We start from the raw sequence: 14,926 nt of genomic DNA, 5'->3' as shown, positions 1-14,926 counted from the left end.
GGCTCCTGGCCACCAAATGGCTCAGGGAGACCGAAAGTTCTCCCCTTGGGGTTACGAGGGCAGTGCTTTGCGTCCTCCTCATGCCTCCCAACTCCCTGCCCCAGAGGGTCCTCCCGATGGGCCTACTTGGGGGCGGGCACAGGGCCCTCTCCTGGCTCCAGGCTCATGCTTCTTAGCGGGGAGCAGGAGCCGGCGGCAGGTTGCCCACGGGGCCTCTGCTGGCCCAGGGCAGGAGCTGTTGCTAGTGAAGCTGCCTGGGTGGGCCCAGCTCCCGACCCCCAACCGTCTGGGATCCCCGCCCAGGCTGCCCTGCCCCAGGGTCTCCCTCCCAGGTTGGAGGCCAAGACTCCTCCCAGCTCCCTGTGACACCCACTTGTCAGAGCACCCCCCAGGTCGCTGGCCCGCCAACGCTGCCCGGAGAGGCCTGGCCAGTGGGAGGCAAGGAGATGCGGCCTCACCTCGCCTCACCGGGCACCCCCTGGTTCGGGGGGCCCCCCACAGCCCCTTCCTCCCAGTCAGTCTGTTCCTCTATCACCTCAAGCCCCCACCTCTTCTTCCCCCCACCCCGCCCCTCCCACCAGGCCCCCTCCTCCCTAAGGCCTCACTTCTCTGTGAAATGGGGCTGAGAAGAGCACCCCTGGGCGCCCCCTGGGCAGCTCCGCAGGCACCGCCCCCTCCCCTTGAACTCCTTCAAGCTGTCCTCATGGCCCCGGGCCCCCAGGGCCCCCTTCCTGAGGGCAGGCAGGGCTCCTGTCCTCGGGTTCCTAGCCCAAGCCCCTCGTCCCAGCCGGTGACCCAGAAGGGCCGGGGTCCTGGACTGCCCTTTGCGAGGTTAGGGGACTTTCCAGGCCACGCCGCAGGGGTGGCTGGGGCAGGGTCAGTTCAGCTGCATGGCCGGCTTCCTGAACCTGCACCGACTCGGTCCTGCGCTCTGCCCTCACCAGCGGGAAAACTTTTTGGAGCAGGGACCTGGGTTTTCCTCCGCACCTGCACCTGCGCTGCAACCTTGTCCCTGCCCGCCAGGGGACCCGGGCCCTTCCTGTTCGGTGTGCAGTCCTTTCCCAGGGTCACAGCTAGGTGGGGGTGTTGGAAAGTGGGTGTCTTGAAGAGGCCCTGGCCGCAGGGGACCCTCTCCGGGACTCCACCCCCACCCCTGGGAACCGGGCGGAGCCAGCCGTCACTCCTGCTCCTATAAAAGGGAGACAGTAAATAAAAAGCCTGCCCCCCCCACTTCCGACTGGAAAGCATGACTCAGCCGCCCCCACCGGCCGCCCCAGGCTGACCCTCCAACACCAGCAGAGAGCTTTCGGCACCCCCAGGGCCTTTCGGAGGCCCCCTCCGCCCTGGGGGATGCAGGCGGGGGTGGGGGTTGGGGGGCGGACGTCCGGCAGGAGGGCGAGGGAAGGACAGGACCCCGGGGAGGGAGGAGGCTCCCTCACGTTTACGAGGCACTGTCCCTGCGTCCCTCATCGAACAGAAGTGTTACTGTCCCCAGTCCACGGAGGAGAAAGCAGCCTCACAGCACCCGCTCTCCGCGTCGGCCTGGCCCCGGGGTGGGGAAGACCGAAGGTCCGGCCCGGGGCGGCCCGCGGGGGTGGAGGTGGGAGAGCAGGCCGGCCGGGCAGGGCCACCGGAGGGTCTCCCCGGGAAGGGCCCTCCGGGCGCGCGAGGACTAGCTGCCCGGGCGCCTGGAGGAGGGTGGGGGTCCGGGCCCCGCCGGCTCCCCGCCCTGGGCCGGCCCCGTCCCCCGGCGCTTCCCGGGGCTCCCCGGCGGTGAGTCACCGCGGGCAGGGCCGGCCGCAGCGCATTCCTCCGCGGGGCCGGCGTCCGGGGCGGGGTGGGGACCGCGAGTCACCCCACGGGGCCGGGGCCGGGGCCGGCGCGTCGGAGGACCAGGAGCGGAGCGCGCGGCCTCCCGGGGCCGCGGACGGCGGGGGCGCGGTCTCGGGGCGGGGGCGGGGCGCGGGGCGGGGCCTCGGCGCGGGGGCGGGGCGGGCCCAGGCGGGGCCCCATAAAGGCCGCGCCGGGCGCTCCGGGGCGCACGGTCCGCACCGCCCTCGCCCTCGCCGCCGCCGCCGCCACCGCCATGAGGACGCCGGGCGAGGTGCTGCGCGAGGGCGAGCTGGAGAAGCGCAGCGACAGCCTGTTCCAGCTGTGGAAGAAGAAGCGCGGCGTCCTCACGCCCGACCGCCTGCGCCTGTTCCCCGCCGGGCCCGGCGCGCGCCCCAAGGAGCTGCGCTTCCACTCCATCCTCAAGGTGGACTGCGTGGAGCGCACCGGCAAGTACGTCTACTTCACCATCGTCACCACCGACCGCAAGGAGATCGACTTCCGCTGCGCGGGCGAGAGCTGCTGGAACGCGGCCATCACGCTGGCGCTCATCGACTTCCAGAACCGCCGCGCCCTGCAGGACTTCCGCAGCCGCCAGGAGCGCGCCGCGCCCGCCGCGCCCGCCGAGCCCCGGCCGGCCCGCGCGCCCTGAGCGCCGCCGCGGTGAGTGCGGGCCGTCGCGGGAGGCCGTCGCGGGAGGCCGTCGCGGGAGGCCGTCGCGGGGAGGCCGCCGCGCGGGGGACCGCGACCGCGTGTCCGCGCGCGGGGCCGCAGGGGGGACCCTCCGCGGGCCGGGCCCCGGCCGCTCGCCGCGCGCTGGGGGCCGCGCGCCCTAACCGCCTGCTCTCCCCCCACCCCCTCCAGGAGCCGCGCACTGGACGAGTCGGGCCGACGCGGGGCCGCGCCGCCGGCAGGAGCCCCGGGGGGCGCCCGGGACTGCGGGGGACCTGGGCGGGCCGCCCGCCCGCTGACCACAGTGAGGACAAAGGCCGGGAGCCGTGTCCCTGACCCACACGGAAGGATCTCCCCATGCGGAGCCACAGAGCCTCGGCCCGCTGAGCGGGCGCCTTAAATTATCAGACTATCTATGTATTTATTTGGGTGGTTATCATGGAACCATCTGTCGTAATATTTCGTTTTTGCATCAATGTGTTCATTCCAAATAAACTGCTTGATCTGTTCCCTTTTCTACCAACCCAGGCGTGGTGCGGTGAGCTTCCTGCCGGCGGCTTGGCGGCCCTTCCCGTGGGCGTCGGGTGGGGGTGGGGAGAGCCACCACCCTGGCGTCTGAAGGGCACGGGGAGAGCACTCTGAATGAGCGCAGTGTCATCGGCGTGGCCCTGTTCACACCCTCCTTGCCAAGCAGCCTCTCCCGAGGCTGGGAAGTGCCCCGAGGTTTGGCCCCAGCTGACTTCTGCTCCTGGGTGTGCCTCGGGAGGCTGGGACGCTGGAAGGACCGGGCTGGTGCTTGCCCAGGGAGGTCATTCAAACCGCCCCCTCGAGGTCCGCGCACCTCCTCTGCCCACAGACCCCAACTGCCGCCCGCCACCCACTCGCCACCTGTCCCGCAGCCCTCTGCCTCTGGTTGCCTGCCCCGCTGCGCTCCCCTTAACCCCACCCCACCCTGCGGCCGCAGCTGCTCCTGGCCACGCGGCCACCAGGTCCTCCTGGCCGGCACCCACCGTGTGGGGCTAGGAAGGCGGCGGGGCTTCTGGGCAAGTAAGGGGAGGCCTGGGCCATTCCCCGTGGTTGGCAGCTGCCAAGCCAGCTGCCTCTGCCCTGCCCGCCCAGCCGCCTCCTCTGAGATTGGCCAAGACAGTGTGTCCGGGGCTGCCCAGTGGGGAGGACTCAGGAGGTGAGTTCCTCCAGCCGCTGGTGATGAGCAAGCCAGAGGACAGAAGAGGAGGACATTGTTCTCGGCCTGCTGAGGGGAGACTTCATTTCGGGGACCTTTCTGGGGAAAGGGTGTCAGGGGTGGGAGGCAGTGGCATGGGGAGGGAAGAACCAAAATGGGCCCTAAAGTCTTGTCGCTCACACTGGACGCAGGGGAGCCCCATGGGCCTCCTTGCTGGGTCTCAGGGCTGACTGGGGCGAGGGGGTGGGCACCTGCCCCTTCGCTGGGAAGCCGGAGGAAACCATCCCTTGTGGGGCACCTGGGGGGCTCAGTCTGTTAAGCGTCTGCCTTCTGCTCAGGGATCTCCTGGGATCCAGCCCCGCTTCTGGGCCCCTGTAGGCCCCTGTGGGTCTGCTTCTCCCTCTCCCTCTGCCTACCGCTCCCCCTGCTTGTGCTCGCGCGCTCTCTCTGTCAAATAAATAAAATCTCCAAAAAGAAAAGGAACCATTCCTTGCAAGGAATTTTCTTCTGAACACGACCTGTGCTTGGGGGAGGGGTTCCTCTGGAGAAGTGGAGAGAAAGTGGCCCCAGGGCCTGCACGGGCTTCAGGTCCACCCCTGTCCCGCCCAGACCTTTATGGGGACTAAGGGTCAGTCAAGCTCAGGGTGAGAGCCCCGTCCCCCGTGGGGTTCACACAGAAGCTGGTCTGGTCTGAGCTCTTGGGCCAGGAGAGTTGACGGACCTCTGCTCTCTGCGGTTCCTCTGGTCGGGACCGTGGGATTCTGGGGTTGGGGGTCCCGAGTTGTAATAGCCTGTCTTCCAGGCAGCCTGGGGGGGGGCGGGGGGGAGTGTGACCTTCACGGTTTCAGGGTCGCCTGCCCCCGCTACTGGGATTGTTCTCTCTGGACTGGTCATGCTGGCCTCCTCTGCCTGGTGCCCCTCTCCCCAGAGCGGGGTGGGACGTGAAGGAGGAGGGACAGGGCTCCCCGGCTCTCATCACTTGCTGCCTGGTTCCACCCGCCAGGCGCCCCACCAGGGAGTGCGGGCCGGCGCCCCAGACCTCTTTTCAAGCCTTGAACTCCTCATCTTCGAAAACAAGCAGTTTCCATTCATGTGGGGTGACTGACAAGGGCGAAAGGGCAGCGTGCTTAGCCGGGAGGCCCAGTGGCGGAGGACTGGGGGCGGCGCTGTCCCGGTGGGGGTGGCGGGGTGGGGGGCAGACCTCTAACCGCCGGCAATGTGCTCCAGGGGGCAGGGCCCACCGCACAAGGTCAGCTCCGGGGTGGCTGCTCCCTCAGGAGCCCTGGGGCTCTGCGGCGGCCGGCCGGCCCCTCCTCCAGGAAGCTCTCCAACCTCTCCATCCCTCTGGCGCTCACCCCCAGCTCCCCTGTTCAACCCACGGGACTTTGCAGAAATCAGGCTGGACGAAGGGTTTATTGCCAGTCTGTGCTCGGGGACTGTGGTCACCAGACTTTGTCCGTCTTCTGGGGCAAAGGCTGTCTCCAGAGCACCAGGAGGACAAGGACATTGGTGGCGAACTGCACGTGGCCGAAGATGGGGACCCCAAAGCTGCGGTAAAGGAGGCCGCCCACGGTGGGCCCCAGGGTGCGAGTCAGGGGCTGCACGGAGGCGCAGAGGCCCAGCATGGTCCCTAAGGGGCGAGGGCAGGGGGGCAAGTCAGGTTTGGCCAGGTCCCTCGGCACCACTGCCCTGGCCACCCCCTCCCGGGACACAGCCGAGGCCTCCCCTGTTCCACACCCCCCACCTGGTCCTGCCCCTGCTCCCCTGGCTCCCTCCACCCAGACCTGTGGGTCTGCTCCTTTCGGACCACCCAGAGGTGGGGCTGAGCCTGCGCCATGCCCCAGAAAGTTCCAGAGCCCCCGAGGAGCCTGGGAGTGGAGCCACAGGCCACAGGCCAGGCCCTGCTCTCCTAGACCTGCCAGGAAGATGGCATCCCAGCGGGGCCGGGAACCGGGGAGGGTGGGCGTGGGGCTGGGGTCCCGGGCAGGCTGACACCCCCCAGGATCACCCCACAGCCCCCACCCCCTCATGTGGACGGATGAGTGCCTCCCCCACCCACCTCCCTCTCCCCACCCACTTCCCAGGCTCACCTCACTGCCTGCGTCCCCCACTACCAGACGCCCCCCACCCCTCACTACTCCCCTCCCTGCGGCTGTGCCCTGTGCAAGCCAGTGTGTGTGGGGGTGACATCAACATGACATGGCCCACAGGGTCCCGGGCTCCTGGGGCTCAGAGCTCCGTGTCTGTCCGTGTCTCTCTCTCGTCTCCCCGCTGGGCCGGCTGGGAGCGGCCTGGTGAGGCCCCGCCTGGGCTCAGGGGCTGGCGTGGGGGAGATTTAAGAGCGGCTTCTCCCATCGCCCACATGCCCCGTAGACACCGGGGAGCAATTACCACCCCCTCTGTGGTCTCGGGTTCCCAGGCTGGTGCTGAGAACCGGCTCCCGGCTCCTTCTGAGCGGAGGGGTGGGGCCTGGGGCTCCCACTGGGCGGGCTCAGTGGGGCCCCAGCGGCTTGGGTGTGCTCGGGCCTCCTCCCTGCCAGGCCCTGGCCCCATCTCTCCGCACTTGGCTCCCCTGCCTCCTCCTGGCAGTGGTGGGTGCCAGCCCACCACTCCGGGACGCCCTCCAGGCCCGGCCGGCCGCCCTGGGGCAGAGGACTTCCCAGCAGCCACCTGGTTCCCCTCTGGGCCTCTAGGCCTCAGTCCGTCCCTCGCGGACAGACAGGCAGACGGAGTGAGGGCTGCTGAGATCTTCACCCTCAACCAGCTGCCGGAACCCGTGAACTTGGCTTGTCCCAGGCCTGGACCATGCCTGCCAGGAGCGGGGAGGGGGTGGGCAGTAGCCACAGCACTGTCAGGCCCTGGGGCCCGAGTGTGGATGGGAGACTTGGGCCTCAAGAAAGAGAGCTAGGTGCGAAGTGAGGACTGGGGTCCCTGTCTGGGGACACCTATGTCCTACCCGGGGGTGGGGGGAGGGGAGCTGGGGGCTCCCTAGGTTTGGCCAACAGTGTGCCTTCCTTTACGCTCTCGCGAAGACCCGCACACCCCCTTCCCCGATGCCGGGGAGGGAACAGAAGACCGGCTCCGGCCTCCTCCCAGCCTCGCAGGCAAGCCCCTTCCTGTGCTGACCGCGTCTGGCCCCCCTGGGCCGCCTTCCTAGCTGGCCTCTGCAGGAGACTCTCAGTTCTACACGTCCCTCCACACCTCTGCCCACCTGGGGTGCCTGGGATGCCGTCTTGCCGTCCTCCTGTTCCGTGAAATCCCGCCCAGGCTCCAGAGGCAAGCCGAACACCACCTCCAGGAAGCCCTCTTCCCATCTGCTAGGCCCGGCCCAGCCAGGTGGTGAATTTGCACCTGAGCCAACTTGCTGCCTGCTGCCCCCCGCCCCGCCCCACCCCCTCTCAGACCCCAGGCCGCCGGCGCCCCTCCACACTCACTGGGTCGGGGCAGACCCAGCTTGGAACTGGAGAAGCTGCTCCGTCTGAAACTGCCCAGAAAGCCGTCCGAGAGGAGGGCCCGGGGCTCCCCAGGGCCTGCCCCTCCCTGGCTCCGGGGGCTGCGGCCCTCACCCGTGTCTGACGCCGGGACAGCCTTGGTCAGCATGCTGTCGGTGACCACGTTGAGGGCGCACAGGCTGAAGACCAGGCCAGGCATCAGGAGGCAGAAGTGGAAGACGTTGGACATCAGGGCCTGGCATGGGGCGGGGCGGGGAGGCCATGGCGAATGGGGGCCACCGGGGGCCGGGGGGGAAGGGCCCATCCCTGCATCCCACGGAGGGCGGCGCCGGGTTGGGGTGGAGGGGCTCACTGCATCCTGGGCACGGGCAGAGGCTTGGGGGATGGGCCCGGGACCCCAACCTATTCTCCTGCGAGGTGCCGGTCACCCGTGACACATCGGATGTGTAGGCGGCTGGTGGCTTACCTCTGCGCCCCCCCCCCGACCCTGTATGACAGCCCAGAGGGACATGCTCACCATGGCCAGCCCCACGACCACGAAGACTAGCACACTGGTCCGGAGCAGGGCCCCCTCCGAGAAGCGGCTGCTCAGCCGGCCGATGACCAGGCCCTGAATGACCTGGGGAGATGGGGGAGGGGGCGGTGGTGGGAGGGGGCTGGGCCCGGTGGGGGGCGCCCCCCGCAGATGGGAACCTCCCTTGGGGTCCCCACCCAGCTCTGGCAGCCACCAGGTCAGAGTAGCAGAGTGGGTCCCAAAGTCTGTGTGCGGCAGCAAGGGCCCCGGGGAGGGGGGTGCTGGCCTGGCCCCCTCCACAGGCCCCGTGTGCTCACGCAGCACTCACAGTGCCCGCGGTCCCCTTCAAAGCGAATCGAACAAGACTGCTTTAAAGCGGAACCGTAAATGTCCTTTAAAAACAATCCTACTTTCAGACCTGCTTCCTCAAATGTCTTTGTTTGCTTGTGTTTGTAGAGGAAGGTCTCCGGCAGGTCGCTCAGCGCGGCACCGCTGGGGGGCTCTCAGCAGCTCGGGAGGGCGAGTCTGGCCCCTCCCCGTGCAGACTCACCCAGATCCAAACCCTGGAGCGGTGGTGGTGTGCCTCAGTTTCCCTGTTCACCTAAACAGTCCTGAACTCCATGCCTCGCAGGTTACTACGCAGACCCCGGAGTTAACCAACAGGCGCCTCAGCTCGCACCTCCCCCAGCACTAACATGGGCCTCCTGAAGCCCCCACGTTCCGTGCACCCCTCTCTGACAGCACCCAGAGCTGGGGGGCCTTGTAAGACCTCGTCCAGCCTCTGCACGGATCCTCTCTGCAGCCCCACCCCAGTCTGAGTAAATTCAGATCCTTCCTGCCCTGCACACTGCCCATCCCCGCCACGGCCTCGAGGTGAGCCCTCAGCCTCAGCCTGCTCAGGAGCAGGTGAGCTCCCCAACCCCAGGCCCTTTGCACCTGCAGCCCTCCCAGCCCACACCAACCGCCCCATCTAAAGTTGGCACCTCTGCCCTTCTGAGGACCCTATTCTCCTGCGAGGTGCTGGTCGCCCCGACACATCAGATGTGTAGGCGGCTGGGGGCTTATCTCCGTCCCCCCCGACCCCGTATGACACGGCGCAACGGCCAGGGGTGTAGGTGAAGGCACAGCCGGCACACCTCTCGCGGGAGGGTCTGCGACGGACTGAGGGCTGCAAATCCCCAGGGTGGCGACGCCGTCCCCTTACGTTAGGGCCATCTGGGCTGGCGCTGCCCCCCGGCCCCCAACTCCAGCGGCACCCCCACACCCGGGAAGCAGGGAGGGGGGTGCTGGGGTCCCCTTGGGGTCACTTCACAGTGGGGCAGGAAGTGGTTGTGGGGGGGCAGCAGGCGGGAGCCCAGCTGCGGGGCCAGGCGAAGCCGGCGGTGGGGGCGGCCCTCCTGCACCGGGGGCCTGGGGGCAGGGAGGTGCCGGACAATGGGGGTTCGGGCCTCTCTCTGGAGACACAAACCCCACCTCTGCTGGCAAAGCCTCTAGATGGGGCTGGGGCCCTGGCTACCCCCGGGGGCCGGCCACCATCCTTGCAGTCCCAGGCGGGATCACCACCGTGCCCCTTGCCTCTGACCCGGCCACAGGCCCCCAGTCTGTTCACCCCCCGCCCGCCGAGGATCTCAGGGGGTCTCGCTGGCTTTAACCGACATGCCAGCCTGGCCTCCCGGGGGTAGCCGTTCAGAACCGGGCTCCAGAGACCCCCAAATCTGGCTGTGCTGTCACTGTTTAGTCCATATTGGTGGCATCTGTCCCCCCAGGCTGGCCCTCCCCACCTGCCGCGCAGAACCGCCCAGGAGCTGCTGTTTCAGCCTGGGGGCCAGAGCGGTGCTGGGCCCAGGGCCGGGGAGCAGATGGCCTGGGGGTGCCGGGAATGTCACGGGCTTCCGGAGCGGTCCAGGACTGCCTTCTCCCCAGACGGTCCCAGAATAGCCCCGTCCGCACTCCGGCTGTCGGGCCGCCGTCCGGGGTGACGGCAGCACGTCGCCACCTGTCGCCACCACCCCAGGGCCTGGTGCCGGTGCCCAGGGGCAGCTGGGGCGTGGGGCTGGAGCACTAGACACCTGTCCCACCTGGACACGTGTCTCGGGCGTCTCCTGGTGGGCAGCTGCCAGGCTCAGGGCATCTCACAAGGACAGAGAGTGACTGTCACCCGGTGGGCCTTCCCGAGGTGGCCGGCCTGTTCTGAGGGCTTGGCCACGTCATCACCCCATGAGTCACCGTGCTCCCCTCACTGGACGGACGAGGAGTCGGAGACTCTGAGAGCTTGGGGGACGTGCCTGCTTGTGGGCGGGCGGCCCAGCCACATGCCCCACCCACGAGGCGGGACGGCAGCCCCTGTCAGTTCACTGTCAGTGCCGCAGGGACGCTGAGGCAGGCTGTGAGGTCCATCACCTCCGAAGACCCCTGACCCACCCAAGGCACGCCCTGAGCACCGGCAGCCGCTTACCATCTGGAGAACCCCAAAGAAGGACACGAGGTAGCCGGCCTCCGCGGCGTCCAGCTGGAAGAAGTCCATGGAGATGATGGAGAACATGACCATGAAGAGTCCTGGGAGAGGGGAGGAGGGGCTGCCTGGTCGTCCCCAAGCTCCTGGCCACAGGCCCACCTCCCCTGCCAGTGGGCTGGGGACCTGGTCTGGCCACAGCGACCGACGGCGTTCCCAGGGGTTTCACGGGTCCGTGGCTGGGGAAGCGCGGCCCCAGAGACCAATGCAGACTGTGCCCAGGAAGGTCCGGAAGCTTCCCTGTGGCCAGGCTGGCTAGAGTCTGGGGCATCCTGCATGAGGGCCGCTGGGAGGTGGGGGGCCCCAGGGCTGACAATGTGGGAGGCTGTGACCCTGGACCCACTGGTGGCCCCCAGAGACCCCTTTGAGTGAAGTCAGCTACTCCGGTCCCATCACTGTGACCCCGAAGAGCCGATCGGGATCTGGGACAGCCGGTGAGGGCCCGGTCGGGCAGCCCCGGCCTCCACACTTACCCCTACAGAGCCGACCCCGGGACTTTCACTTTTGCAAGGGCAAGAACATCCTGGGGGCACCAGCATGACACCTCCTTAAGTTGGTCTCTGTGCTGCCCCCCAGTTAGAGGACCCCAGAGTGGGGCTCGAAACCACAGGCGAGCACCGAGGACTGAGTGGCAGGTGGGGTCTGCTCCCCACTCTTCCCTTCCTCACCAGAGCAGCCATTTGGCCTAACCAGGGGCCCTCTCCTTCTCTGGGACCCACGTGACAGGTGACCGCACAGGGAGGGCGTGGGGCACGGGTCACCAGGCAGAGGAAGGGTCTGCACCAGGCTCTGGGACTCACCGGAGGGGAAGCCGGACACCACCTTGACGAGGAACACGGGCAGGACACCGGGCCGCAGCAGCAGACGGCTGATGGCCTTCAGGTCAAACACGCCGGCTTCAGGTCTGCCTGGGGGACCCCGAGAGGCCGCTCAGACCGTGCGGTGGCCCGCTCCCCAGCTCCCCGACCTGGTCCCCCCCGCCCCCGTCCGGCTTTCCCGGGGGTCTGCCTGTATTTGCCTCTTCCTCTGTCCCCTCGCAGGCAGGTCCTCCCTCCTGACCTCTCAGTCACTGGGCACCAAGGCTTGGGGTCCTCTGCTGGCCCCTCTGTGAACCCTGACCTTCTCTTGTGGCCCCGGGAGGCCCCACGTGCCCTTGCTGGCACCACTCTGCCCCCCACCTCGTCGTTGCCCCAGAACCGCGCTCCTGCGCCCCAGGGCACCTGCCTCTGTGTGACTCAGGATCCTGGCTCACCCCTCCCCGTGGTCCCTCCTGTCCTCCCTGGGCCTCCCCTAACATCCCCCCCCGCCTCCAGCCTCGGCCTCTCTGAGCCTCCCATGCTTTCCTCCCCTGAGACTGCCCCCGGCTCAGCCCGATGGTGCCGGCAGCCAGGAGACGCCCGGCTCCAGAGCGGCTCAGGGAGGGTTCATGCCTCGGAGCGACCCGGCATCCGGGCACGGTGTACCTGGCGGGGCTCACCTGGCGGGGCAGCCGGAGCACGGGCGCTAACCCCTTTAGTGCTGATGGGGATGCAGGTGAAGCTGAGGACGGCTGCCAGGAGGTTGGCCACGAGAGCCACGGAGGCCGGACACTGAAGCCTGGGGGGGAGAGTAGGGGTCACACAGGACAGGGGTCTCTGGGTGTGGGATCCCCCCCAACGGGACGAAGGAACGGATGAACCTGTCGCCGTGCCTGACGTTCACGTGTCAGTGGTAGCCTCTGGCGTCCCTGGGTCTTGGCGGGGGGGTCGGTGGTGGGAGCCGGGGACCGGAGCCCTGGAGGGCCAGGGCGGAGTCTCCCAGGAGACGGCCAGCTCCCAGACTGCCGAGGGTTAGGAAGGCCCCCGAGGACGGGCTTGGGGCACATGTGTGTGTGTGCGTGCGTGTGTGCACACGTGCGCATGTGTGGGTGTGCGTGCACGTGCACCCTCCGCTCCCAGCCAGGGCAGGGGCATCCCACATCTGGGGGCCCAGGACTCAGCCCCAGCCTGGTCTTCCCATGTGGAGGAGCCCCTGCACGGCTCCGCAGAAGTGGGCCGGTCACGGGTCCTTCCCATTTGACAGAGGAGCAAACTGAGGTCCCTATCCCCAGATCAGTCCTCGTCCCTCTGGTGGGACTGGAAGGCCTCCCGGGGTGGGGGACGTCTCGGCAGTTCCTTTGAGTGCCACGTGTCTGGCCCTTTGGGCTGACGGGGAACTACGCGGCCCGGGTCGGAACACCAGGACAGGGTGCGTGGGAGGCCGAGGCGCAGGGGTGCAGGGGCCTGGGTTGGCTCCACCCGGGGACCCCCACACAGCCCCGTCAGGCCTCCTTCCCCTCCCGCTCGGTAGTCCTCAGGAGCCCCTGCTACGGCGCCCCATCTTCCTGCAGGGCGGGCACGCTGGGCTTGGGAAGGGCATCAGACGCCGCGCTCAGGACACCGTCCCGCCTGCCTTCCCAGACCGCCACCAGGGACCCAGACTCCGGCGGGCCCCTCCGCTTCTGCGTCGGAGAAAGTCCCTCCCCGCCACGAGTCACCGCGCAGAAACTCTGCCCCGATGCCCCTGGAAGGGCCAGGCAGCCGGGCAGCCGATGTCACCTGACAACACGGGCCCTTCCGATCATTACCATTTCTTCCGGAGGCCGACGTGGGCCCCTCCTGGGGGTGCAGGGGGGAGATGGGAAGGAGTGGAAGCTCCTTACCCAGCCAGGCCCCGCTCTGACCTTCCAGACTGGCGCATGGCCTCAAAGCCCTTCCCCTCAGCCGCAGAGGAAACTCCTGCACATCCTGCAAGCGCCTGTCTCCGCGAGCCCCTGGCACTCTGCCCACTGGGCACCGCGTCCTCCGAGAGGGCCCCGCTCCGTTAGATGGCCCGTCTGGCCCCAAGGACGAGTGCACCTGGGAGGACCCTATGCCCATCAGACCACGGACACGCGTGTGAGCTGTTCCCAGGCCCCTCGTCCTAACCCAACCTCACCAGCGTCCCCTGTTAGTGACCTCAGGGCACAGACGCAAGGTGCCCTTGGCCCTCCGCGGAGTGCAAAGAAAGGACTTGCCCTGCCCCTCCCCAGCACAGCTCCCGCACGTGCACACACACGCACACACAGAGCTCCTACGGGAGACATAGGCAGGACAGGCCCTGTCCCACATGGGATCGGGGGGCTCGTGGGGACAGCCCCCCATCTCTAGCCTGGACTGCCCAGGCTCACACAGGTGGTCGGCAGTAGGGCTGGCAGTCGCCGACCCTCCCCTCCCCCACTGGCCCATCTATGTCCCCCTACCTCCCCGCCCCTCGACGACCCCCACTGCCCAGGATGGTGGATATCCGGGCCTCCTGACTACCAGGCTTCCCAACCAACGGGCATTTCCACTGACCAACAGGTCAGAGGGTCAGAGGCCTGCGCTCAGCCGCCTGGGGAGGGCCAGGGCTGGCAGGGACTGATCTGTGACGCGGGCAAGGACACCCTGGCCCTGACGGCTGGCCCCAGAGAGAAGGCTCTTTCTTCAGGACCTGCACGTCACTGCTTGCGGCCTGGCGGGTAGGGACAGAACCTGCTTTCTTTGCCAGATGCCCCGGAAATTCGCAGGAGCAGGGGCGGCCACTTCGATGGCTATTTTGGGAGGCTGGTGACAAGCAAGGACTGGGTGGTGGCAAGGAGCCAGGCCCCTCCTTGGGGCATCTGACCCACCCCGTAGCGTGAGGGCTGGTGAACCGAAGGGAGCGTGGGGAATGTGGGGGCCCCGGAGCGGGTGGGAGGGTGCAGCTTCCCAGGGGACGTGGGGGGGGGTCCTTCTCCCACCAGGCTCCTCCAACGCCCCCAGGACAAATGCCAGAGGGTGAGCAGAAGGCAAGGGGAACAGATGCGGCGGCCAGCTCAGCAGCCCCCCTGCCCTCGCATGGAGGGCTGTCGCCTCGGCCTGGGACTCTCTGGCCTGGTGCCCCCGCCGGGCGCTGCTCTGTCCTTGAGGACACAGCTCGGCGCCCCTCTCCAGGGCCCATCGGGTCAGTGCGCCCCCGAGCATGGGGTAGAGTCAACTCCCCCGTGGGGAGCCTCTGGCCTCCTTTGCTCAGGATCCCACAGAGCTGCCGTTGGCTTATTGGAGCCCAGTTAGAGACCGAGTGTCAACCACGGCTCCCGCGGCTGTGTCCGCCCACCCCTCCTGTTGTCGGTTGAATGGACCAACAGGAGGCCGGAGGGATGGAGGCCAGGAAGGGGTTCTGGACAGGGCTCTGAGCACCCGAGTCTCTGTCCTTTTGCCCTTCTCTGCGGCGACCTTGCTGGGTGACCGCTCTCCTCAGATGCAAATGAGGGCTGGACTCCCTGGGGGCCGGCCTCCCCGGACACGCTGTCCGGTACCAGGTTCCCAGGGGCCGCAGAGGGCCCGCCTTTCCTCCTCGACCCAGGGGCCTGTCATTTGCCAACGAGACATCATCAGGATGGCGGGGCGGGGGGGGGGGGCATCTGCCCACCCTGCAGGGATGGTGTGCATTTGCTCCCCTCCCCCACCCCATCCAGCCACAAGGTGACAGCACTCACGAAGCCAGGGCACTCTAGCCCTGCTCTGAGGCTCCCCTGGCCCCAGGGGGCTCAGGACTCTCCTCTGGAACCTGGAGGACAGGCTGCGGTCGGCGGACCCAGCCTCCCACGACACCTGGCTGCGAAGGTCACCAGAGTGTGGCCTGGGGCTACGGCGCAGAAGTCACCCTGCCCTACCCAGGGCTAGGGTACCGTAGCTAGATCACTGTCTGAGCACGGGAGCCCCGCGGGGCTTCTCCTGATTCAG

The 14,926-nt window shown here is 68.2% G+C and overlaps 2 protein-coding genes across 3 annotated transcripts in view; one reads left to right on the top strand and one right to left on the bottom strand.

Annotated features, from left to right (window-relative positions):
* The first annotated feature begins 2,051 nt into the window (after positions 1–2,051).
* On the top strand, positions 2,052–3,025 carry PHLDA2 (pleckstrin homology like domain family A member 2). The gene is made up of 2 exons (XM_080815740.1): positions 2,052–2,493; positions 2,695–3,025. The coding sequence occupies exon 1, from the start codon at positions 2,087–2,089 to the stop codon at positions 2,480–2,482; it is 396 nt and encodes a 131-aa protein (XP_080671866.1). The 5' UTR covers positions 2,052–2,086; the 3' UTR covers positions 2,483–2,493; positions 2,695–3,025.
* A 2,054-nt stretch (positions 3,026–5,079) lies between these two features.
* The window catches only part of SLC67A1 (solute carrier family 67 member 1), a 21,093-nt gene continuing 11,246 nt past the window's right edge, over positions 5,080–14,926 (bottom strand). The window contains exons 6-11 of one of the 2 annotated variants that reach the window (XM_080815736.1): positions 11,641–11,759; positions 10,964–11,071; positions 10,107–10,207; positions 7,655–7,756; positions 7,120–7,372; positions 5,080–5,315 (exon numbers count right to left, since the gene is read on the bottom strand). In XM_080815736.1, coding sequence (XP_080671862.1) covers positions 5,128–5,315; positions 7,120–7,372; positions 7,655–7,756; positions 10,107–10,207; positions 10,964–11,071; positions 11,641–11,759 — 871 coding nt within the window. In that variant the 3' untranslated portion in view covers positions 5,080–5,127. The remainder of the gene's footprint in view (positions 5,316–7,119; positions 7,373–7,654; positions 7,757–10,106; positions 10,208–10,963; positions 11,072–11,640; positions 11,760–14,926) is intronic. The other variant, XM_080815737.1, reaches the window with a different exon arrangement.

Source organism: Martes martes (genome assembly GCF_963455335.1).
Source record: "Martes martes genome assembly, chromosome: 10".
Taxonomy (NCBI): Eukaryota; Metazoa; Chordata; class Mammalia; order Carnivora; family Mustelidae; genus Martes; species Martes martes.
This window is presented reverse-complemented; position numbering and strand designations above follow the sequence as displayed.